Source organism: Eptatretus burgeri, chromosome 9 (genome assembly GCF_056783735.1).
Source record: "Eptatretus burgeri isolate ZD-2024b chromosome 9, Ebu_testis_v1, whole genome shotgun sequence".
NCBI lineage: Eukaryota > Metazoa > Chordata > Myxini > Myxiniformes > Myxinidae > Eptatretus > Eptatretus burgeri.
In genome coordinates, this window is record NC_140969.1 from 84,971,388 (window position 1) to 84,996,692 (window position 25,305).

The window sequence follows — 25,305 nt, forward strand, 5'->3', positions numbered from 1 at the left end:
TCTCTGGAATTGGAATGTCAAAGTTTTTGCAGATGTGCCAACAGATTACTTTACAAACTCTGTTGTGTTGGTGTGTGTACAGCTGTTCTGACACGTTTTGTTGTTATCATTTTCGTGTTCGGTCATTAAGCCTCACATATCATTCTCTTTACTAACCCCATCTCCACCCTCACCTGTCTTTTTTTCCCCCTCTTCCCTACCCGTCTCCTCATAAAATGCAGCACTCTCCTCTCAAACACCTGTGCCTCGGTCTCTGTCCCCCACCCTCCCCACTTTATTGACCTGTCAGCGAAGAGATGGATTGCATTTGTTAGTGTATACATATATAATTTTTATAATTAAAAAAATATATATATATATATATATATTGTTGTGGATTTCCGCCCATCCGGCATACGGGCGACCGCCTTTAGCTCAATTGCGTCCACGCGCGCCCACCAAACGAGAAATCCAGTCGGAGCTTTCAGATTAACGCCGAAACCTAGCTACGGGTGTTGTTAACAACACCATAAACCAGCCAACTCTTCTGTCCACGCGCTACAGGGTCAATCGCCGAATTGTCGATATACCTAATTATTCGTGCAGACAGAAATGCCGGGAGTTTACACCTCAACGGAGCCTGCACGAAAACGAGCCGCTTTAAGCAGCTCATTCTGTTTGCGATTGCCGAGCGGTTTTAAATCGCCAAGCCCCGTCGGACCAGATGTACGTTTTATCGGCTATTAATCAGCCAGCTAATTATTCCGAACGCAATTATGGCAGTCAATGGAGGAAGGGACGCAACGAGCAGGTGACATTCAAAAATGGGGAACATTTATTTGCACACGTAAGCAATGCAATGAATGGGGAGAGGGGATAAGACACGAGTAAAAACCTACAGCCGATATCTATTTATTATGTACATGCACTTACAACAATTCTACTTACGGACAAGGTGCCACAGACTTTCATGCAAAACGAAAGGAAGAAAGAAAGAAAGAACAGGGCCCGTAAGCCTTTAATGTTCCTCGGAACTGGGATGACCGAAGGAGCTCCGAGAGGCCGGGCAGGTTACCTTGCCACCTTCGTGGTGACTCGATGGATCCTTTGGTCAGCGACCCTCCGTATCTGTCTCGTCGTCAACGCGGCAGCTGTTGTAACGGCGGCTTGGTTGGTCCAGGGCCTAGCAGTGCGGCCTGGTCGATCGGGCCTGGCCGACGACGCTTCAGAGGAGCGAACGGGCCTTGCTCTTTTCGAGTTGATGCTCTTTAAGAGCCCGCTCACTCCTCAGCGTCGCTCGACCGACTCGGGGCCAGATCGCTCGGACCGTTACGTAGCTTGCTGGCGACTTGTCCCGACTCCAACTCGACCGCCTCCACCGACCAACAACGCTCTCGGCGTTGAAACGCGCCTTTTTATAGCCCAGAGGGGAGGATCGCTCTGGGCTTCATCGCCCCAAATCAGTCGAGTCCCTTTATAGAGAGAGTAGCGACAACTAACGATTTGACGCCATTTTGAGTCCATTCAGTGCGGTGCGCGTGCGGAGCCGCCGTATGGCGCTAGTTCATTGAACCGTGTATTCCATTATGTTGTCTATGTATGAGAGATGGGAATGGTCTTTTCCATGTTGATAATGGACAAATTTTGTGAAGATAACAAAATAGAAGATTTATGATAACTAAGAGCCATATGATAAAGAAGAAATTCACAGAGCTGGTTGTGATTTAACAGTCACAGACATTTAGAATCATGACAAAGAAGGAATGAACTCGACAAGTCCACGTGCTGCTTATTTCAGCCTCATTTTAATATCAGGGAGGCGAGAGCGAGACTCGAACTCTCACCTCCCTGTTTATACATGTACAATACAATGTTAACAGTTATCTTTGTATTTCTGCAGTTGTTTGACCTTATCATGAGTGGGTATATATTTGTGTTTGTTTAATTTTCATATTTAAATTATTAATCTAAACTTTGATGCATGTTACCGATCATATATTAATCCCACCAAAAAGAGAGTAGCCCACCCCACCCAGCCCCCTCATACCCTGTTTCCCGCATTTCCCTGATGTTTCCCTCATGTTTTCCTCATTCCCTGAAGGTAAAAGCCATTCCCGACCATTCTACACTCCGAAGTTAGATGGGTTCCCTTCTATGCTTCGATGGGGTGTCGACCTGTTTCGTATCCTGAGATCTGGCAGTCTACACCCACACCAATAGATTTTATATCTTTGGTATAACCTACTCTTAAAAGTTATGGTTAGGGTTTAGGGTTAGGGTTAGATTTAGGTTTAGGGTCAGGTTTAGGGTTAGGGTCAGAATTAGGGTTAGTGTTGACCCTAACCCTGCCTTTGAAGAGTGGGCCATGTTAACCCGTGGGCCGAGTTAGCCCGGATCCGTTCTCCGTTCATTCGTCTTTGTTTTGACTTTGAGTCTGAGTCTAACTTTGGAGACATGATCTAGACCCTATATTAATTGATCTACCTCGAAGACTCAAACTTAATTTTAAATAAAGATGCCTTCCCCTTCAAGTGCTAATTAATCCACGAGCAATGGATAACAAGCCTGGAAAGCCAAAGCAAAGGCCAGTCTCACTCGCAGCACACAAATATACGCATATGAGACCATTACCAGCATCACACTGACCTGGCAGAGAACTGACCAAGAAGTTGCTTTCCATCCAACACGACTGACTCTGTTCTCCCAGATTTTCCGTCTTTTAGCATCTGATGGAAATCTATACATCTTGAATCCCTTCTCCGTTCTATCTGTGCACCCAAAGGCGCAACAACCTGTCATTTTGTCGTAAAATCGTTGTAAAACACGAATGAGAACGCTGCGTACAGCGGGAACGTTAAAACGCGCCCGGTGTGCGTCCGATCTTGTCCGCGATGGACTCAAAATGACTCCAGGCAATCACGTGACTAGATTTTTCCGGACCCTCTATAAAGGGACTCTACAAATCAGCGCCCTCCCCTTTTTCACCTTTGAACTTTCAGCCCCGGCTGGCTCCACCCCTTTCGCCGTTCTGATCTGATCTCACCGTCAGACGCAGCCGTGGTTGAGATCACTTTCACAACACGGCCGTGTTTGAGATCACTTTGCCACTGTCGAGGATGCCATAGTGTTTGTTTGTGGAGATGTTGTTGTTTGTGGAGATGATGTTGTTGGTGAGGAGATGTTGTTGTTTGTGGAGATGATGTTGTTGGTGAGGAGATGTTGTTGTTTGTGGAGATGATGTTGTTGGTGAGGAGATGTTGTTGTTTGTGGAGATGATGTTGTTGGTGAGGAGATGTTGTTGTTTGTGGAGATGATGTTGTTGGTGAGGAGATGTTGGCGGTTGTGGAGAAGGTGGTGAGGAGATGTTGTTGTTTGTGGAGAAGGTGGTGAGGGGATGTTGGCGGTTGTCGAGAAGGTGGTGAGCAGATGTTGGCGGTTGTTAGTTAAGGTGGTGAGGAGATGTTGGCGGTTGTGGAGAAGGTGGTGAGGAGATGTTGGCGGTTGTGGAGAAGGTGGTGAGGAGATGTTGGCGGTTGTGAAGAAGGTGGTGAGGAGATGTTGGCGGGTGTGGAGAAGGTGGTGAGGAGATGTTGGCGGTTGTGGAGAAGGTGGTGAGGAGATGTTGGCGGTTGTGGAGAAGGTGGTGAGGAGATGTTGGCGGTTGTGGAGAAGGTGGTGAGGAGATGTTGGCGGTTGTGGAGAAGGTGGTGAGGAGATGTTGGCGGTTGTGGAGAAGGTGGTGAGGAGATGTTGGCGGTTGTGGAGAAGGTGGTGAGGAGATGTTGGCGGTTGTGGAGAAGGTGGTGAGGAGATGTTGGCGGTTGTGGAGAAGGTGGTGAGATGTTGGCGGTTGTGGAGAAGGTGGTGAGGAGATGTTGGCGGTTGTGGAGAAGGTGGTGAAGAGATGTTGGCGGTTGTGGAGAAGGTGGGAAGGAGATGTTTGCGGTTGTGGAGAAGGTGGCGAGGAGATGTTGGCGGTTGTGGAGATGGTGGCGAGGAGATGTTGGCGGTTGTGGAGAAGGTGGCGAGGAGATGTTGGCAGTTGTGGAGAAGGTGGTGAGGAGATAATTGTTTCAAATAAAAGACAGAAAAGAATAACACTACCTCAAGAGTCACAGCCGGCACACGAATAATTCCCGTTACACATCCGTGGGGAAATCCAACCTGGACACAAACTTAGACATAACTGATCTTCTTGGAACCTGAATGGTGATCTGTGAATTTCCACAACCGTATCAATATGAAGAGAATGGTGACGATGACTCCACTTTAAAATGTTTAATTGGAGCACAAAAGTAAACTAAAACTCACCTTTTTCAGTAGATAATTTTCCTCTTTCTCATCAATGAAATCAGGCCAGTAATAGGCTGTTGGAGGAACCTAAAGATCAAAAATACACTTTATGCATGTTGCTCATTGCTCTGGGTGCATAATTTATTCAGACACATTATATTGCAGTATATATATATATATATATATATATATATATATATATATATATATATATATATATATATATATAAGCTCATTCATTGAACCTATAAAGATTTGTTCATTCTCAAATTCCTTCAATAGTTTCATTTTCTTTGCACAATAATCCCCATCTAAAATATTTTAAAATAAAACATTTGAATCTTCATATTTTTCAAGATACCCCTTTTGCGTCATTATGAAATGATAAACTTCTCTCATTGATCTCATCTGACCACCTCCTGAGTTGCATATCATTTTTGTGCATAAACCACGCCATAAAAAAGTTTTGTTTCAAATGTTTTCAGTTCGTGCCGTGAAAATGAGGAAGTGTTTTTCGACACGGTCGTGCTGTGAAAATGAGGAAGTGTTTTTGGACAGTCATGCTGTGAAAAAAATAGGAACCATTCTGTGAGACAAGGCCTCGTGTTTATATTTTAAATCAGAACACCAACAGGCTTTTAAACATAAGTTTAATCAATCTTTTTAGGACATTTTAAGTATGTTTTGAAAATGATTCATACAATTTGAGAATATATCGCCCAATTATTTTCCAAGGTGTCTCGCCCGAAGCGTCATTTCCTGTCGCCACACCCGATGATTAGGCAATTTCCTCATTGTTGCCTTATAAGTGATTCGCCAGACAAAGTTTCTGCCAGACGGGATTTTCATTTTTACAACTGAGACATGAGCGATCTTTCTTCCGACGAACAAAACAGCTCACCACAAAGTTGGTAAGCTTGTGTATGGGTTCCTCTTTGAACGATGAAGCAATTGATTATAAATTAAATTGTGATAATTCTGATATATATTTTTTTCCTGGCAGGTCCTTGGAAGAAGAGCAGTTTTACATATCATGACGAGGTGCATGAAATTAATGCTCTTATTGAAGAGGAAGTCTTATCACAGCCTCTGATCTCTTTGCCACCTTGTACCAATGGTAAAAAAACGAGACATGGACTCACTCTCTTCCGACAAAGAAAACAGCTCACCACAAAGTTGGTAAGCTTGTGTATGGGTTCCTCTTTGAACGATGAAGCAATTGATTACAAATTAAATCGTGATTATCCTGATGTGTGTGTGTATATATATATATATATATATATATATATATATATATATATATATATATATTTTCCTGGCAGGTCCTTGGAAGAAGTGGAGTTTACATATCACGATGAGGCGCATGAAATTAATGCTCTTATTGAAGACGTCAATGATCTTAGAAGAGAATTGAAAAACATTTTTAATGACTGGTACGAAGTCTCATCATGGCCTCTGATCTCGAATGAATTAAACCAACGGTGAGACGTGTGTGTGTGTGTGTGTGTGTGTGTGTGTGTGTGTGTGTGTGTGTGTGTGTGTGTGTGTGTGTGTGTGTGTGTGTGTGTGTGTGTGTGTGTGTGTGTGTCCCTGTCTGTTTGTCTCTCTCTATCTCTCCGTGTCTGTCTCTGTCTGCTTTCTACCTACCTCTCTCTATCTGTCTCTCCATCTATACCCTTGACTCATTATTTTTTTTTTTCAGCTCGATCACACAACATAAGCTGTTGAAGCAATCTGGTACAACACATGATTTTCTGGAGGTAAATGTTTCTGAATTATTATTTAGTTATTTATTTATTCTTTTATTAATATCACTCTCTTTGGAATGTCGCCTTATGTTGGTTGCATTATTAGTTTGGACGCGGTTATGCCAGTTCACTGGAATTCATTTTATTGGCCCCGGAAGGATGACAGGCTGAGTCGGCCTCCTGGTGTGTTAATTCAGTGGTCAACGAGGCTTGAACTTAGAACCAACACCAGGCTTATTAATATTACCATGTTATTATCTTTATAAAACCTAATTATTCTCCACTTTTTGTTTCAAAACAGAATATGGTGTCTGAGTTTCGAAATCACAAGACATCTGAAGAAGATTGCTGGGAAAGATTATACATTCTCGCAAATGAATATTTAATATTTTCAATTTTGATTAATTATATTCGTTTTGTTTACAATTACTTGATTTTGAATTACAAAAAAAGAATCAAGACATGAAGAGGAGAGGGAGGGAGGGGGGGATAGGTGCGCTCCCCCAACGACCCATCACCACCTCATCCCACCCCCTCCCCTCCCCTCCCCTCCCCGTGTGTGTGTGGGATGAGGGAGGTGGTGGGTCAAAGGTGGGGGCACACAGGGGGATGAGTGGGGTGGGGCTTGTGTGGGAGGGGCTTGTGTGGGTGGGGTTTATGTGGGCGGGGCTTCGGTGGGGCCTATGTGGGTGGGGCTTCGGTGGGGTTTGTGTGGGCAGGGTTTATGTGGGTGGGGCTTGTGTGGGAGGGGTTTATGTGGGTGGGGGCTTCGGTGGGGTTTGTGTGGGCAGGGTTTATGTGGGTGGGGATTGTGTGGGTTGGGTTTATGTGGGAGGGGTTTATGTGGATGAGGCTTATGTGGATGAGGTTTGTTGGATAAATGGATGGGTGGAGAGATGGGTGGATGGGTGGAGCCTGTGTGGATGGGTGGAGAATTTTTTAAATTAAATAAACATGTTGTGTGTGGGGAACTAATTAACTAATCACTAATTATGTGAATATGATGAATATGGGTGGAGCTTGTGTGGGGTTTGTGTGTGTGGAGCTTGTGTGGGGTGGGGTTTTTGTGTGGAGCTTGTGGGGGGGTTTGTGTGTGGTGGGGTGTGTGGGTGGGGTTTGTGTGGGCAAGGTTTATGTGGGTGGGGTTTGTGTGGGCAGGGTTTATGTGGGTGGGGTTTGTGTGGGCAGAGTCAAAAAATTTCAATTTATCTTTGTCTTTTGTAATTCCTGTGAATAAAATGAACCGAAAATCTCTTCCCCTTCAAAATCATATATCTTATCAGTCCAAGGAACCGTATCTATTACATAAACAATTTAAAAAAGTTCGTTCGTCCATCGTTTAATATAACCTTTTTCAAAATGAGATTTCCACCTATATATTCTTACGATATCACCAACTTTGAACTTAGGTTTTCTGACATTAATCTCTTTTTCATATTTTAATTTTGTAAATGTTTCTGATGGTTTCATATTTGTTGACGTGTGAATCGTGTTGTTATATTATACTTTTCCACAATATCCTGAATAAAAGATGACCATTGTTGTGAACCGAGTTGTGTGAATTTTTTATATAGTCTCTCTTTTAAGGTACGATGAAAATGTTCAACAACAACGGCTTTCCCTTCATTAAAGGAACTGTACAACGTAATACTGTTATTTTTTTAGAAAAGTCATAAATGTCTTGTTATAAAACTCTCTACCCTCATCAGTCGACAATTTTTTAGGTTTTCTCTTACTCTTATTAAATATCTGTTGAAAGGCTCACATAAGAGTATTACCTGTTTTGTTTTTTAAAGGGACAACCCATGCATATATACTCCTCAAATCAATAACGGTTAAAGCATACTTGTACCCCTTAACATAATTGAGTTCAATCAAATCAGCGGACCAGATATAATCAACTTCCTTGGAATAAACCTTCCTTCTACGAAACTTTGTGAATATTGGTTTATGTAATTCATCAGCGAATTGCTCTTCAGTCTTAATGACATCATTAGAGCCTATAAGTTTTTTGAATTTCCAAGTCCAAGTTTCAATTTAGCACTGATCATCTTCTTCACAATGAACCGATCAACTTTTTCTCTGAAGGTTGGATTTTGTATCAGACAAATTATACAACATTTCTCTAACGATTTCATGCTTTTCTTACGACGTTGTGGTATTCCCATAATCAATATCGTGCCTCATGCACACTTCATCAACCCTATTGATGGGTTTGCTCCATGGTTTACGATTGTCTGCCTCATCTAATTTTTTTCCAAGTTTGTGCCTGGACCACAGAAAGAATACCCTGGTAGATGTAATTCCCCCGGTATTCCAGTAGATGTAAATTTACTTCCAGATAAAAACTTTTGTATATCTCCTCAGAGTTTGTTTGGAGATAAATTGATTTTTTTTTTGAACCACACACCGAACATATACCTTTTTGTATAACCCTGTTATTTTTACTTTTAAAATATGAAATATTTTTAGTATTAGTTTTCTTTTTACATTTGAGACAATAACTCATTTATTTATGAGAAAAATTCCGACAGAGTGCAAAAACCTTTTTAGTTTCCAACATGCACATTTGAATCTTCATTTTTAAAATAGAGAAATAATCATTAGAAATGCCTTCACTCTCTCCTCCATTTATTTAAGAAAAGATAAAAAAAAAAAAACTTTAATTAACATCAATATCCTCTCCATGAAAACGATGTCAACGGTCTTGTCGAAAATACTGCGAATAGACTTGTCAATTCTTTGTTTTCCTCCTCGGTGGGTTGAGTTATTTTCTGTAATACCACCAATCTTTTCTAATCTCACTGGTTTCCATATTCATTCATTCTCGCTCTTTCCTCCCTCTCCTCTCTTTCCTTCTCTCTCTCCTTTTCTATCCTTGAATCGCTTACACCCCATACATCATACATATATTCATCAGGATTTCTTGTTATTCCTGTATCCAAATTTTTTTTTTTTTTTTACAACAGGAAACCAATAAAATTTCTTTTGAATTTCTAAAAGAGCCTTACGTTTTCTTAACTTTATAATTGTTTCATTATTTGACATTCTAATTAAATCTAAAGTTGTTGGTTTATCAACATCAGCATAATGCCAATCTTTTATTGAAAATACCTCATTCTTATGTTGTAGAACATATTTATTAAATACCGAATACCCTTTTCTTGAAGGTATGCTTGGACACAGAAATTATAATTTTCTTGAAGCCTTCTTGCTGTCATTTATGTATTAGAAATATATGTTAGAATAATATTATGACACGAAACACCTCTCCATCTTCCCATAGTTAAATCATTTTGTATTTCCCAACTTATTATATATAATCTTGTTTTCATGAAAAAACAAGGGCAAAACCATTATTATATTTACCCTTATTAAATAATTTTATTTGTTGTTTACTAATCGTGGCTCCACAAAACTCATTCTCCATACCAAGTTGATAATATTCTTGCTTACGAGACTGATTTAATTGCTTCAGGTCTTTTAGGTCAATTTTAAATGACCAATTATACTCGAAATCATTCATATCATACCCCCATTGTTCTATTCTCATGCAAACGAAACGCCCTTCTGTATAAAAATTTATGTTAATTTTAACTGTGAATTCTGTATGACCTGGAGATAAAATCAACACTTCTCTATCTTTGGAATACACGGCCGTTTTATTTAAGGATATATATTGTGATAAATCGCTCAATCTCACTAAGTCATTCGCGTCAGTCGGGCTTGGATAATTTTTTAATTCATAAGCATTTTTCATATTAATATTTTTGGTTATATTATATTTATGTCGTTCAGCCTGTGCCTTTGTGTAATAATTTGATAAAACAATATCCAGTTCTTGGGATACACCAAAGATAGAACCATCTTTACCAACATAAGTTATTTATATTAGATTAAAAATAATGTCATTAAAATTTTAATTTTTGTTGAGTTGAAATAACACATACAGACATAATTGACCACAACACTTGGAATTTAATTCTTGGACTGGAAAGGTTTGATAAACACCATTCTGTTTGAATTTTATGACTTCAACAGGTGGTGGAAGACCGAAACTATCAAAATAATATTTATCTTGACTATTAAAAATACAAACCCAATGAGAACCGTTCCCATTATTATCTTCGAAGTTCATAATAATATTCTTTGTATGTTTAGGCACATTTGTTAATTCATCTCATAAAATAACCACATTATGAATTTTTAATTTCTTACAACATTTGACAAGTTGTAAATTTGATGTTGTATTCTTTCCAAATTCTTAAAACCACTCATCAATGCTCATTTATTTATGAGAAAGATATAATCCATTACCTCTTTTCGTTAATTTTACACCTGCTTGTGCGATGGAAGAAAGCATATCTCCAAGTAACAATCTCGCTTTATCTGGAAGACCTTCAAGTTTTTCAGCAAAATCTGCAATTACACCACTTCCACTAATTTGTTTCTCCAACTCTTTGTTCTGTCTTTCCAATTCTTTTTGAGCCCGGAGTTGAGCCTTCCTTTCGTTGGCAGTTTTCACTGCTGTTGAAATACCACCCGTCAATGCTCCAACCACACTTAAACCAGCAAATAAAGGAATTAGAAATGGGAGAAATCCTCCACTCATCTCTCTTATTGAATATTTTTTCAACAAAGGTTTTGTCATTTTAATTTGAAGTGAGCCAGTATCATTCAAAATTTTAACCTGTTCTCTTGTGAGCAAAACATCAATTCTTACTGCTCCTTTTCTCTGAATTGTATTAACGTTAATCGTACAAGGCTTTTGATTTTGAACACAAGATGATAGTTTATGAAGATTGATTTGATTAACATATACCCCAGTTGGTACTTTGCCACTCATTTATTGAACAAAAAATTATGCGAGACTAATCATAACACCATTATCTGTATTAACCTGCAATTCTGTTTCTTCCAAAAGCAAGCAATATGTATCAACTTCTTCACTCTCTCCCCTTTCAATGTACAGGGAAGTATCCACTCGATTAGACTTTATAGTTTCCTTTTGAGCACTCAGGTCAAACGCAAAGATTGTATACAAACTTTTAAATGCTGTCATATCCAAAATAGGTTTTTTGTTTCCATTACTTTCGCACACCTTTTGGTAAGACTTGTATGCTTCAGCAAAATCATTTTTTCCCCAATTAATTTCCAATCTATCTCGTGGGTGAAATGTTCCATCTCGAGAAACACGAAGTTGTTTCACCTTCGCATTATCACTCAATGCATTATTCTTATCAGTCGCAGTATCACCATCTGGCTTTTTAAAAATGATCCACAGATATCATGGATTTCTTTCCAGAACACCCAAATTCCACGTGTAAGTGGTCTGGTTGAGTTTAACGTGTTGACATCTTCGTTTGAGGTATGATACACCGAGTGGTTTCTTTGAGTTAAGTCTTCTATTCAACATCTCTTCTGTTTTAAGATTAGGAGAATATTCACTAATATACCAACTCATTTCATCAATTACAAATTTATTCTGATCACCAAAAAGTAATCTATTTTCATTATCATTCCTTTGTAGTTGAAATCTAATTTTAAGACCATACAGAACTTTATCATGATCACCAAATCCAAAGATACCTTTTCGAGGAACTGCCACAGTAAAACTATTACCTGCTTTTGTATCATCATTATACATTCCTTTCCTTTGATTATATCCAGGGTCTGTGTTTGTTCCCGTTGACATATCAGGAATAAAACCTTCGACAGCCCCCTTTCCCATTCTATCACCGAATGAATATAGTGTAAATTTCATCATTTCAGATACAGCAGAGACAAAATCAACCGCTTCAACTTCTTGTGTTCCAATGTACAAACAAACACTATCAAACAATTTTCAGAAGAAATAATTTACGAGTGAAGCGTTTGTGTTATTCCCAGCCCGAGTGAATGTAAATTTACACAACAACAAACTTTCGGATAGATTCAAATAGGTTTGTTGATTATTTATTTCAAAACTTTTTGTACCATTTGCATTCCAGTCTGTTCCAGTTATTGCATTTACCTTGAATTAATCTTCTTTTTTAGTGGCGTTTGAGATAATAATAGTATCATCCAAATCATAGATACTATCAATTGCTTCCATACTTGTATTTATTGAGGAAAAAAAGATGTTAAAACTTTTGAAACCCTGATCCAAGTATTCAAATTATTTTCTGTCGTTCTTGGGGAGACAACTGGGTTGTGCCTTTCTTAATTTCTTTTATTGCTTGTAATTTATGAGATTCCTTTTGGGCATCGTTTAGACTCTTTATAGCACCTGCTACATTTCCCACAGCAGAAGCAGTTGAACCAATTAGGTCTTTATGTTTAAGAATAGTTGAACCGATACCCATTAGAGTATCAATTATCCCATCTCCTCTAAATTGATGTCCGACACCCCTTGGTCTCGTAGGTTAATAGTATCCTCTACCAAGATACATACCTTCGCCCTTGTAGTACGGGGAAAGGAACATCCCATTCCCTGTAATTATTTTATATTTTCCCAACTCGTGTTTCCTCACAATAACCATCGTATTTATTTGTTGGAAAACTTCACGGAGGTGAATTCTGATGGATATAACTTCTCCATTAAAAGAAATCATACGATTATCTTGGTCGGTTCTGCTAAAATTTACTCTGTGTATGGTTTTTCCGGACACAGGAAGATAAACCAAATTTTTGGGTTCCATATTGAATATATAACCAATTGGGGTTGATGGATGGATGATGATGATGATCATCATCATCTCAGCAGTCAAAGGCTTCATGAACACAAATGAATCCAATTCAAACCATAAGCATATTGATAATTAGTAAGGTGAAAAATGAACCCATTTTCACTTACTTTGGACAAGTCTTTGTGTCCTTGCGCGTCATCACTTTCTACAAGACGGGCATATCAAAGCTGCAGCAGTGCTGCACCAAATACATTCAAAACAAACAACTCAAAGGAAATGATGTTATCGACGTCAGGTTTCTGAAAACTGGGGAACTGAACACCATTCGTACAGGGGGGGTGCTGCATCATGGAGTACGCAGTCCGGAAGAGAGAGCCGAAAAAGTCGGTGATGCGAACAGCAATTTGAAGGCGTTTTAACGAGAGTTCCTTTTTGTGGCAGATTAATTGATAAACGTCGAGGATGAGGGCACAAAAGATGGCAAATATATTAAAAACATTCATTCATGAGAGACGTCCGCACTTTGCGTCCGAGTGTAACGACATTCAAAGAACGAGTTATCATTGCTTACGTTATCAAGCCGACATTGCTCCAGTTTCTCAACGTTTGCCATGGCCACGGTGCCTTCAGCGTCCGACGGCGCAACAGAATACGCATCCTGAAGAACAGGTTCTCAAACGTTTCATTTCCTACTTTTTGAGAATCTATTTGTATTTTGACTATAAAGTTTGATAAAAATTTCTTTTTTTTGAGATAAGATAATGACGGCCTTGATAAAGTTTGCAACAACAAAAAAAATAACCCGCTTCGCTAACTATACACCGCTAGCACAACCATCAGAGCGCCGCCAGCTACATCGCCTCGAGGTAAAGCCAAACTCCGAAGACCGGTAAACGGTAAATGGTTTTCAAAACTGTCCAACCTCCACCAGGCCGGACCCGAGTCATTTACAACTCACGACTATTTCGGAATCATTAGGAAGTTAGACACAGGTGGAGGCCATTCAGCCCATCTTTGATGTCTGCGCCACATCAAAAGAAAAAAAATGTTTCTTTTTTATTTTTCAATCAAGTGGTTTTTTTTGTATTTTTTTTTCCCCTTCTCTTCAGGGGAGGGGGCATGGGGTTGGCTAAAAACACACAGCATCAACCACACAACCCCCCTTGACAAGACCCCCACCAGGTTTCCAGGGAGACCATCCATGCATTAACTACTCTGAGTAAAAGTCCCCTACCTTACTACCGTCTTAACTCTCCTCTTCTTTACTCTCAGGCCCTGGCCCCTGGTCCTGTCACTGTCTACTCTGTTGAATAATTCATCTCCACTTATTTTATCTTTACCTTCCATTATCTAAAACATCTCCATCATATCTCCTCATAACCACCTCCTTTCTAGTGTATAAAGCCCTGTCTCCTTCAACCGCCCCTCACACCTGAGTCTAGCTTGGCCCAGAATCAATCTAGTAGGCCTGTGCTGAACCCTCTCTATGTCATATATGTAATTCCTGAGTTGTGGTGACCAAAACTGCACACAATATTCTAGATGTGCCCCTCACTGAATTCCTGAACAATGTTAACACCACCTCTTTTAATCTATATATTAATACTGAAGGACCAATTTTGTGCTCCTCATAGCGGTCGCGTCAAGTTTTTCTCAGGACTGTGACCTGAGAAGTTTTGACACGGTGTACGTCAAAGTAGACACTTGCACAAATCAGGGGACAAATCCTTCTTCACAAGGCGTAGTGTACACCAAAAATGTCGTGTACAAGGACGTTTTGTAGGCCTCATTAGGTAAGGCCATGGAGCACATCGACTGGAACCCGACTGACAAGAGCCGCCACTGGTTGTCATATTGGGGTCATGGAACGGAATCCATCTGTGACAGGGTTTCGGCTAGTTTATAAATGATCCCCCTCCGAATACAACCTAAAACCCTATTTGCTCTACCTATAGCTGCCTGGTACTGTGCTGCCTGCTTACCTCCCATATCTATTACCACCCCCAGATCCTTCGGTTATGTGACACGCTCCAAAATTACCCCTTACATCCTGTAATCTCTATTTTCATTGTTCTTTCCCCCCAAAGAGGTATTTACTTTCCTCTCAAACGATACACACATTTCTGATGAAACTTCACCACAACCTTCATCACCCATGATGTACCAAAGTTTGTTCATGACATTACAAAAATCGAGCTGTGATGGGTTTAAGGGGGGTTGCCCCCCCAAAATATGCATTTATTTTCTTCTCAGAGACTACACACACAATTCTGATGAAACTTGAGCACCTTCTAAACCACCCATGATGTACTAAAATTTGTTCAGGACATTAAAAAAAAAACAAATTGGGGTCTTGGAGGGTCTACGGTGGGGTTGCCCCCACCCAAAAAAAAATGCATTTGCTTTCCTTTCTGAAACCACACACACAACATCAATGAAACCACCATCACCTTCATCATTCATGAAATACCAAAGTTTGTTCATGGCATTAAAAAAAATAAAAATCCATAGGTATTTACTTTCTTTTCCATTATATATATTTTGTGGGTCATCCATGCCAACCAGTGGTTGCCTGGTTATCTTATCCAACCACTACCAGGTGAGTACCCAGGGGTATTGCCCCCCCATGTTTAATATCTCTGTGAGGTTCTTCGTCATCATTCCTGTAGCTCCAGCTATCACTGGAACAACTTTGGCATTCTTCAGCTTCCAGGATCTTCTGACTTCATTATTGAGGTGTTTGGTCATTTTCTTGATTTCTGCATCATTTAGTCCAAAATAACTGGTATTAACACCTCAGACAGCAATGCCTTCTTCTCTTTTTTGTTCTTAAGTGTGATATCTGGTCGCAAAGCTTTGTTTTTGATGTTCACGCTCGATGGGTTCATTAGGTCGTATGTGAGCGGTAAGTACAACAATGTTTTCAGTGATTACTTTTGGTTCATGTTCCCACATATTTTCTGGAACTGGGATACCAAAGTTTTTGCAGCTTTGCCAGTGGATTACTTTACAAATTCTGTTGTGTCGTTGTGTGTACAGCTGTTCTGACATGAGTTTGTTTTTAGATCCTCGTGGAGGATCTAAGTCTTTCTCATATTGTTGTTCTTGTGGACTTTTTTGTTTCACAGCCTACAGTTTTCATCGAAACTTCCTGAAACTTGGCGTATATATGTAAAAATACCCTGCGCAGACAGTAACCATCTCCGATTTTGAAAATTCCTCCAAGAAAAAAAAAGTTATGACGTCAAAATATCTCCGCTAATGGAAATCGCCTAAAAAATTATCTCCGAAACTCGGCAAGCTTTTTGAATTCCGTTTGTGGGAATCAAACAGGGCATTAGCAGAGATGAATTACCACACATATGATACATCACTATGACGTCATATCAATTTTTATGACGCCATTCCTATTTTTTGACATTTTTTGTTTCACAACCCAGAGTTTTCATCGGATCTTTGTGAAACTTGCCATGTATATGCAGAAAGCCCACGTGCAGACAGTAACCATCTCCCATTTTGGAAATTCTTCCGAGAAAAAAAGTTAACGTCATAATATCGCCGCTAATGGAAATCGCCCATACCATTATCTCCGAAACTAGTTTGTTTCACAGCCTACAGTTTTCATCGAAACTTCCTGAAACTTGGCATAAAAAGTAAAAATACCCTGTGCAGACAGTAACCATCTCCGATTTTGAAAATTCCTCCTCGAAAAAAAGTTATGACGTCAAAATATCTCCGCTAATTGAAATCGCCTAAAAAATTATCTCCGAAACTAGGCAAGCTTTTTGAATTATTTGGGGGAATCGAACAGGGCATTAGCAGAGATGAATTACCACACATATGATACATCACCATGACGTCATATCAACTTTTATGACATCATTCTTATTTTTTGTTTCACAACCCAGAGTTTTCATCGGATCTTCGTGAAACTTGCTATGTATATGCAGAAAGCCCTCGCGCAGGCCGTAACCATCTCCAATTTTGGAAATTCTTCCGATAAAAAAGTTGACGTCATAATATCCCCGCTAATGGAAACTGCCGATACCATTATCTCTGAAACTAGGCAAGCTGTTTGAATTTTGTTCGCAGGAATCAAGCCGGGCATTAGCACAGATAATTAATTTATCGCAAACCTGATACATCACAGTGACGTCATATTCGTTTTTATGACGTCATCATTAAGAGGACGAGGATCTTAGCTCATTCGAGCTTGTTTATGTGTGTGTTCAGTTATTAAGCATAAGATATCATTCTTTACTAACCCCACCTCCACCCCTCACCTTTCTCTGTTCTTGTTTTTTTTTTTCATACTCACTCTCTCTCTCACCCTCACCTCGCATCCCTCCCTCCCTCCCGCAGTGTAGCAACGTTTTGTGAGGCAGAGCTCTCCCCCTTCCTCCTCTCTCTCCCCTCCCCTCCCCCTTAATACCCAGTCAGCAAAGCAAGAGGTTGTATTTGCTCGTACCTAATAAATGCCTTCTGCTTCTCTTTAATAGCATTCTTTCTGTCACTACTCAACCACCCTGGCCTCTTTCTGCTTCTAGTTTTACATCTCATTGGAATGTACTTACTCTGCACTCTACACATTTGCTCCTTGAAGGTTTCCCATTTCTCTGATATGTTGAAATTGACTAAACTTTGGTACTATCTATTTATTACGTACATTTAAAAGCAAGATGTTGACCGCAACATATCTCATCTTCTTCTTCCCTTCATTTGCCAAGAGCCAAGGCCCAATATCAAATTAATTTGCCATCCAAATTCTTCAGCTTCTTGCTGTCCTCCAGAACATGGTCAGACCTGTCTTTCGCTCATAAAGGATGGAGTTATGCTGGACACTGCCCAGGGAAAAGGCAGAGGTTATTTATTTTATTTACAGTGTCTAATACTCATCATGGGGCTGCCACACACATGGACAGACGACTACAAGACATAGGACTATTAGACAAGACAAACAGCCACTGAGCTTGGTGGAAGTGTAGTCACTTCCTGGGGCACTCTGGGTACTCATGGGGGCATTTTCCTCCTCCCCATGTATGCCACCTGATGGGGATTGTCCAGACTCTTATCCTTTTACATGCTCAACGTCAAGCAAGGAAGCAACACGTCAAGCAAGGAAGGAACACGTACAATTTAAAGTCATTGGTATGACTCGGCCGAGGTTTGAAGCACTGACCGACCTCCCAGATTCAGAGCGTATGATCTTCGAAGATGGTTTACAAGTTAATTCTTGAATTTTTAACAAGTTAATTTTAAGTTTTTCTTGAACTCTGTTTTCACTCAATTCCTCTACCTACCTGTTTCCTACAACATGTAGAATTCTCTTCTGCCGTAATAGATTTGTTTCTTACCCAGCTCGACACCTCTTTTGAAACCGTTTTTAATGGAATAAGTACCGTCATACTCATGAACTGTGTTCAAGTCCTATCTCATCTCCCCTCATTCACAGGTCCTTGAATGAACAAATTCCTCCATTTTGGAAAGTTGCAAACATTACTACGACATAACAAGCCGTCTAAAACAGATCCTTTCAACTACAGATCGATCAGCCTTCTTTCCATTAGAAGCAAAGGAATGAAGTGGGGTCGACTTCAGGCACTATCTAATCGGTGACAATCAGTTTGGCTTCTGACCTGACTATTGAACTATGATTATATTATTCCTTTTGACAAATCAAAGGATGGATGTCCTGAACTATAAGCACAAGCTATGAATATCTCTCAAGCCTTTAATCCCATCTGACATCTCGCTTTGATTTCTAAGTTGTCTTGCTTTCAAGGTTCCGGCCTCAAGTGATTATCCGATTTCCACAAGGAGCAGGTGGCTCTTTATTGCTTTCTTTCCCATCTGATGGGATTCCACAAAGCAGTCTTACGACCTGTGTAATTTTTTTTTTAATCAATATCAATGATCTCTTTGCATTTTGTTGACTCCTCCACCCTGTGCAGCAGGGTACATCACTCTTGTGTAAGGAAAGCCACTGCAGTTTCCCTTTCATCAGATCTGGACAATATATGCCGCTGGTCAGCTTGGTGTAACAAGACATTAATCACCAGCAAGTCAGTCACATGCTCACACACACTCTTCAAATGGATCAGCAAACTATCCAATCCACTTCTCTGGACAGTCACTCAAAGGTGCCATCCACGGAACTCCTTGGCTTATCTGCTGTAACCTTTAATGGGAGGATCACATCTCCAAACTGGCCTCAAAGGCCAATCATCATCTGGATATTCTCAAGAGAGCCACAGCATTCCTCGAGTCATATCGCATTATGTATGTCTATCCACCACCCTAACTCCTCATACCCTTTTGTCATTGAGCTCCTACTTTTTCCAAGTCCATTGCATAGAAAAAAAAAAGTATTGGCCATCGTGACAAACTACTTTTTCTGCTGACTAATTTTATGTCTTCATTTTGTTGAATTACCCAATGGCAATAAACTAAATTGATTACAAAATGATGGACCAAGAGTCAATAAAAAGTTGAAGTATCCCGAAAAACTGGCTTCCAAGGTTGGCCAATATCTCAGCAGAGTAAAGTACATTCTGAGCTACTCGCAGCTTATTCTAGTGTTCAAGGCCTTCATCTGAAGCATCATCGAGTACAGGTGCCATTCTGGGCTGGCAACAGCTGCTTCTCATCTTCCTCTCCTGAAGGCAATCAAGTCCAATGTGTGCTCTCCACATTCTTGAAATATCTCGGCAAGAGGTTGAGTCCCACGGTCTGCTTCTTGTCCAATGCAGACATTTTCTCTCACCTCGCTTCTCCTGCCTTCTGTCCTCCCCCCAAATCACATGCGTTCTCCCAAGTCCCACACCTGGTTACCCTCCCCAAGTTGAAGCTGAACAATAATTTCCATTCATTAATCTGTCCATTCTCTCATCTGAGGATCTGCCATCTTGTGTCCCACCCCTCCTTCCAGTCCTTCAGAAGTGCTGCCCATGGTCACCTCACGTTTTCTCACACCTACCCCCGTTCTCCACTCTGGCAAATCTTCACCCCCACACCCCCTTTACTTTCCTTTTTTCTGTCGAATGTCTTGTCTTTTCATTCCCCTTTGGTCCTCTGTCACCTGATATATATATATATATATATATATATATATATATATATATATATATATATATATATATATATATATATATATATATATATATATATATATATATCTATCGGTGCAATGAGTAATGCCGTATTTTTTTTTGTATACCTTGTTGAGGCTCTTATGAGAGCTAACACACAACGCACAGCAAGGGAGGCATGAGACAAGAGGGTGGGAGTGGGAAGGACAAAACAGTGGGGAGATCTGTGGAAGGGAGAGGGATGGGGTGGGGAACATAGGAAATCTCTCTGACCGTTTTTACAGCCATTTTTCCCTGCTGTGCAGGGGTTTGGCTTTTTTCTTGAGGCAATGTTTTATGGCCGGATGCCCTTCCTGACGCCAACCCTGGTCGCCTCTTACGACACACAGGGATATGGTACACCTATTCTAACCGGGGCATACACCGGGACCAGTACACTGGCACTCATTTCGCCGACCTCGGAAGGATGACAGGCTGAGTCAACCCCCTGGTGTTAATTCAGCAGCCAACGGGGCTTGAACTCAGGACACTGGGATCCCAAGCCGCCACCCTAACCACTAAGCCAACACCAGGCTTGGGGAACATAGGAAATACAAGATGGATATTATAGGGACTTTCAGGAAGGAAAGCAGGGAATTTTAAGGAGGTGGGCTTGGGTAGAGGTGGGCCGTTTCATTGTACATGACATTTAAATGGTGAATGTACCAATTAAAAACAGACAACCAAACAACAAAAAAAACTAAACACTATAGTTATCATTATCGGTGATCATTCGATCAAAGCATGAAGGAATAATTGCACAACTCAGGTAGCCAATGGAGAAATGACAACAAGAGGTCCAACACGTTCTCTCCCTCATATCGATTGCAGTCCTCTGGTGAATTTTTTCTCCACCCTCAATCAAACCCTTTTGGCTTTGATAAAAATGCCAATAAACTTTAGATTTTACATTTTCTTCAACAGTGAGCCAACATGCAAAGGGCATCACATATCTGACAGGTTTTCTGTTACAATAGAATAACACTTTTATTGAGGCATTCTGAAGGAAGGATAAACAACTAAGTAAATAATTTTTGTTTCTATATCATACATGTCCATGTAAAAATACTGGTTTTACACATTGTACAAAAAGAACGCGTTGCTCCGATATCACATGCACAAACATACAAGCACATTCATGGATATAATGGAAAGCGACATTGTTTAAGACAAAAATGAAATGAAATAAAATATCCTGCACAAAACAATGTGAGAGTGGAAGATTGATAGTGTTGAACACATGAAAGTCTGTGTACATGCATACAAGAAAACAATTATGTGTGCACACGCACACGCACACACACACACACACACACACACACACACACACACACACACACACACACACACACACACACACACACACACACACACACACACACACACACTATAGAAAGTCTACATTCCCTTTCAAAGCTTTCACCTTTTGTTGCCTTGTAACCTGAAATTAAATTTCATCAAATCAGGCTTTTTCACTTTTATTTACACATCATAACTCACAACTTCTAAGTGAAAATCAATCAGTCTACAAATTTCAGAAAATTAATGAAAAATACAAAACTTGAATATCTTGGTTGGATAAGTGTCCACCCCCGTGAGTTAATACTTGGTGGAAGCACCTTTGACAGCAAATACAGCTGTGAGTCTGTTGGGATAGGTCTCTACCAACTTTGCACACCTTTATTGGGCAATATTTACCCATTCTTCTGCAAAAATCTGTTCAAGCTCAGCCAAGTTGCATGGGGAGCATTGATGGACAGCAATCTTCAAGTCATGCCACAGATTTTCAATTGGATTTAGGTCGGGGCCCTGACTGGGCCACTCAAGGACATTGACATTTTTGTTCCTTTGTCACTCCAGTGTAGCTTTGGCTGTGTGCTTTGGGTTGTCATACTGAAAGGTGAACTTCCGTCCCAATTTCAGCTTTCTTGCAGAGGGCAGCACATTTTCCTCCAGGATTTTAATGCATTTTGCTCTGTCCATTTTCCCTTTCATCCTGACAAGTGCCCCAGTCCCTGCTGATGAGAAACATCCCCATAACATGATGCTGCCACCACCATGCTTCACAGTAGGAGGAGATTAGGACCATACTCTGTGCAGAGCGTTGGTGCTGCCTAAGCAGTCTCCTTGGCTATTGAGCACAATCCTGGACGGATCACCACTCCAACACAGTATACCAGCATGCTGGCACTCATTTTGCTGACCTCAGAAGGATGACAGTTCGAGTTTACCCCACCAGGTATTAATTCAACAGCTGAGCAGGATTTGAACTCAGGACCCAAGGATCCAAAGCGCACCACCATAAAAATTAAGCCAACACCAGGCCCAGTAGGGATGGTGTTCTTTGGGTGATGTGCTGAGTTGGGTTTGCACCAAATGTGACGTTTTGCATTTAGGCCAAAAAGTTCCATCTTGTTTTCATCAGACGACAAAACTTTTTGCCAGATGGCTTCAGAATATCTGGAGTGTTTTTTAGCTCTCAAAAGGGACTCAAGGTGAGATTTTTTGAGTTGTGGCTTCCTTCTTGCCACCCTATCATGCAGGCCAGACTTGTGGAGTGCTTGGGATATTGTCACATGCACACAGTGACCAGTTTTTGCATAAAGTCCTGTAGCTCTTTCAAAGTTGCCATTGGCCTCTTGGTGGCCTCTCTTATCAGTCTCCTCCTTGCTTGGTCATCCAGTTTGGAGGGACTCCCTGATCTCAGCAGGGTCTTGGTGGTACCATTCACCTTCCACTTAATGAATCTCTTGAATGTGCTCCAAGGGATATTCAAGGCCTTTGAAATGTTTTTATATCAATCCCCTGATCTGTGCCTTTCCACAACTTTATCCCAGAGGTCTTTTGAAAGCTCCTTGGTGCTCATGGTGGAGTCCTTGCTGTGAAATGCACTACCCAGCAGAGGAAACTGACAAACAGTTGATTTTATTCTTAAAGAATCAGAATCACTACAACTTAACACAGGTGGAGGCCAATCAACACGGTGTGTGGTTTTGAAGGTGATTGGTTACACCTGAGCTAATTTACAATTGCTATTGCAAGGAGGGTGGACACTTATCCAACCAAGATATTGTAGTATTGTATTTTTTTAAATTAATTTTCTGAAATTTGTTTTTCACTTGGAAGTTGAAGGTTACGATGTGTAAATTAGGGTGGAAAAAGTCTGAGTTCATGCAATTTAATGCCAGGCTATAAGGCAACAAAAGCTGAAAATTTTGAAAGGGGTGTAGACTTTCTATAGGCACTGTACAATGTACATGTATATTGAAAAACTGTGATGTTATAATCCAGCTCTAATTCAGAAAGTTGATCAAACAAATAATCAAATAAATATGACCTACATGTGGATGGAGAAGTGCAATCAATGCCTATGTAGGAATATCAAAGTTGGAAGGATGGAATAAAGGGGGTTTGGGAAGGGGGTTTGAAGGGAGGCTTGGGGGAAATCAAGATAAAAAAAGAAATCAAAATGAGATGGCAAACCTTAAACAGATATTTTTTGTCCATGTTTTGTATGATAATCAATCTGATTCCGTATCCACAATCACACATGCACTTTGGTTGTGGATGGGGCTGGAAAAGTATTGAAAAAACAAAAAAACAGCCACAGGTATAACGAAAGATCTGCATCCACAGAAAAAGGTGTGCAATTGCTTTGCTGCCATTTTCACAACAAATGAAAAACAATCCAAAAAGGTTCCTTTCACGTTCGCACTGAAATTGACAGAACTGTTAACAGCCTAACTTAACCAGAACATCCTAAGTGTGGCAAAGATAAGAATAAAAATCCCTTTCCAATCAAGGACATCAAAGAATGTGTGGATCGTCATTGGCTTTCCTTGTTCTTAATTGGCTCAATTTCTCAGCTTTTCCCGTAAGCACAATGAGATAGAAAAGGTCATAAAGAAATAGCTGCTTACCTCAACACGTGACAACATTGTTCCTTCGACCTGGGAATTTCCAGACGGTTTATTGGAAACACATCCTACAACATTCTTGAGAGTCCCAATTTGACTGAACAGTAACGATACTTTGAAACCCATTCAGGGACCAACAGAGGAAAGAAAAGGCTACCTCCACAATAATTACAGTACAGTATTGGGAAATTCGTCCAGTTGGAATAGCTTCATGGAGCGTTTTCTGGGAATTTATTTTGAAGTTTTCAGCTTCAAGTTCAGCAATATATGCCACTTATAAAATCAACAAAACATTTTGTGCAAATACCCCCCCCCCCCCGACCCCCAACCCAAGTCTACTTCTCCAACTCTGGAAAAATTATGCAAAAGATCATTTGCAATAAGCAAACCTTACAACATAGAGGCGACTTTCTTCAGAATGGACTCGACGACGGAACACATTTTATGAGACAGCTTCACAAGTTGCACCCCATCAGTAAGACAACCTAAGGCTAATTCAATCGTTTTGTTTTCAAAGGTTAGGCTTGTGGAAGAGCAAAGCAACAAGGATAGAAGCATAAAAATGACAATAGGATGGTGGGGGAAACAAGAAGACCAAGACAAGTGGAGGAAAAAAAAATGGTTGAAGGAATAAAGAGAATGAAAGATAAAAGCCTGCATAAGAGGATGGTGTGGGGATAGTGACCAGCGATATAAAAAGATTAGGGAGTCTCATGGAGGAAGACAACACATGCTGGTACACTGCCATCTTTAAGCCCTGGACAGAAGAGTAGGATTGAACAGACTCGAGAGGTAATTCCACAGACTGGAGTAAAGGAAATAAAGGGTGCAGTCACGGATGTGATGTCATCCTAGAGTTTTGGAAGGTTAACACAGTGATTGTGAATGGAAGAACATGGCTGAAAGAGCAAGGGGAGCAGTTAAATAAATAAATAAGAAACAGGCCACTAACATGTCTGCAATGAGGGAGCAGCAGGACTTTTTTTTTTTTAACTTTTTAACTTCCTTGTGGGAGATTCCAATGATGTTGAGCACTTTGGATTCCACAACATCTGGGAGTAAAAGGTTGTGAAGCAGGAACCCCAAAGACAGCAGTACTTCTTTGAAGTATGGACAAAGGTCCAGCAGATGGTGAAAGGAGGAAACCTATTCTGTGACCCACTTTGGAGGCAAGATAACCATCCACAAGAGGTTGCTTTTTTTTGCGAGAGGCTCAGGGGTTACAGGTACCAAGCATATTTTATTTTATTAATCAAGGGGAGATCCTTCCCCAGAAAGAAAAGGTGAAAACGTGATCTGCCTGGATCAACTACATGTCGCATGTGTAAGATCAGCATCTGAAATTTTTAAGATCTGCTGAGAGGGATGCAGCTGCTGCTGGTCTGTCATTGCGATGGAGAACTGAATAGCACTGTGGAATATTCTGCAAAATAGAGATTGTTTTATAAAGCATCAGAGGGGTTATCATACACACTAACAAAAAAAAAAGAGCCAAGTCAATTTTTTAACATTTTTCATCATAACTGTTTTACCATACATTTCGGTTGAGCGCATACCTCCACCACAAATCACA

At 40.4% G+C, this 25,305-nt stretch overlaps 1 protein-coding gene and 1 long non-coding RNA gene across 6 annotated transcripts in view; one reads left to right on the forward strand and one right to left on the reverse strand.

Moving 5' to 3' along the window:
• The window catches only part of ALKBH6 (alkB homolog 6, nucleotide demethylase), a 116,183-nt gene extending 102,574 nt beyond the window's left edge, over positions 1-13,609 (reverse strand). The window contains exons 1-2 of one of the 5 annotated variants that reach the window (XM_085895886.1): positions 13,260-13,609; positions 4,291-4,359 (exon numbers count right to left, since the gene is read on the reverse strand). Coding sequence is in view for 2 of the 5 variants with exons in the window: in XM_085895883.1 (XP_085752009.1) it covers positions 2,626-2,778 (153 nt within the window). In the remaining 3 variants the exon portion in view is untranslated. Of the gene's footprint in view, positions 1-2,625; positions 3,358-4,290; positions 4,360-13,259 lie in introns of those variants that run through there. The other 4 variants (XM_085895884.1, XM_085895888.1, XM_085895889.1 and 1 more) reach the window with 4 other exon arrangements.
• LOC147020505 (uncharacterized) lies at positions 5,613-6,487 on the forward strand. Its single transcript, XR_015062091.1, has 3 exons — positions 5,613-5,753; positions 5,975-6,032; positions 6,322-6,487. It is a non-coding gene; the product is annotated as an uncharacterized LOC147020505 (long non-coding RNA).
• Positions 13,610-25,305: the final 11,696 nt, after the last annotated feature.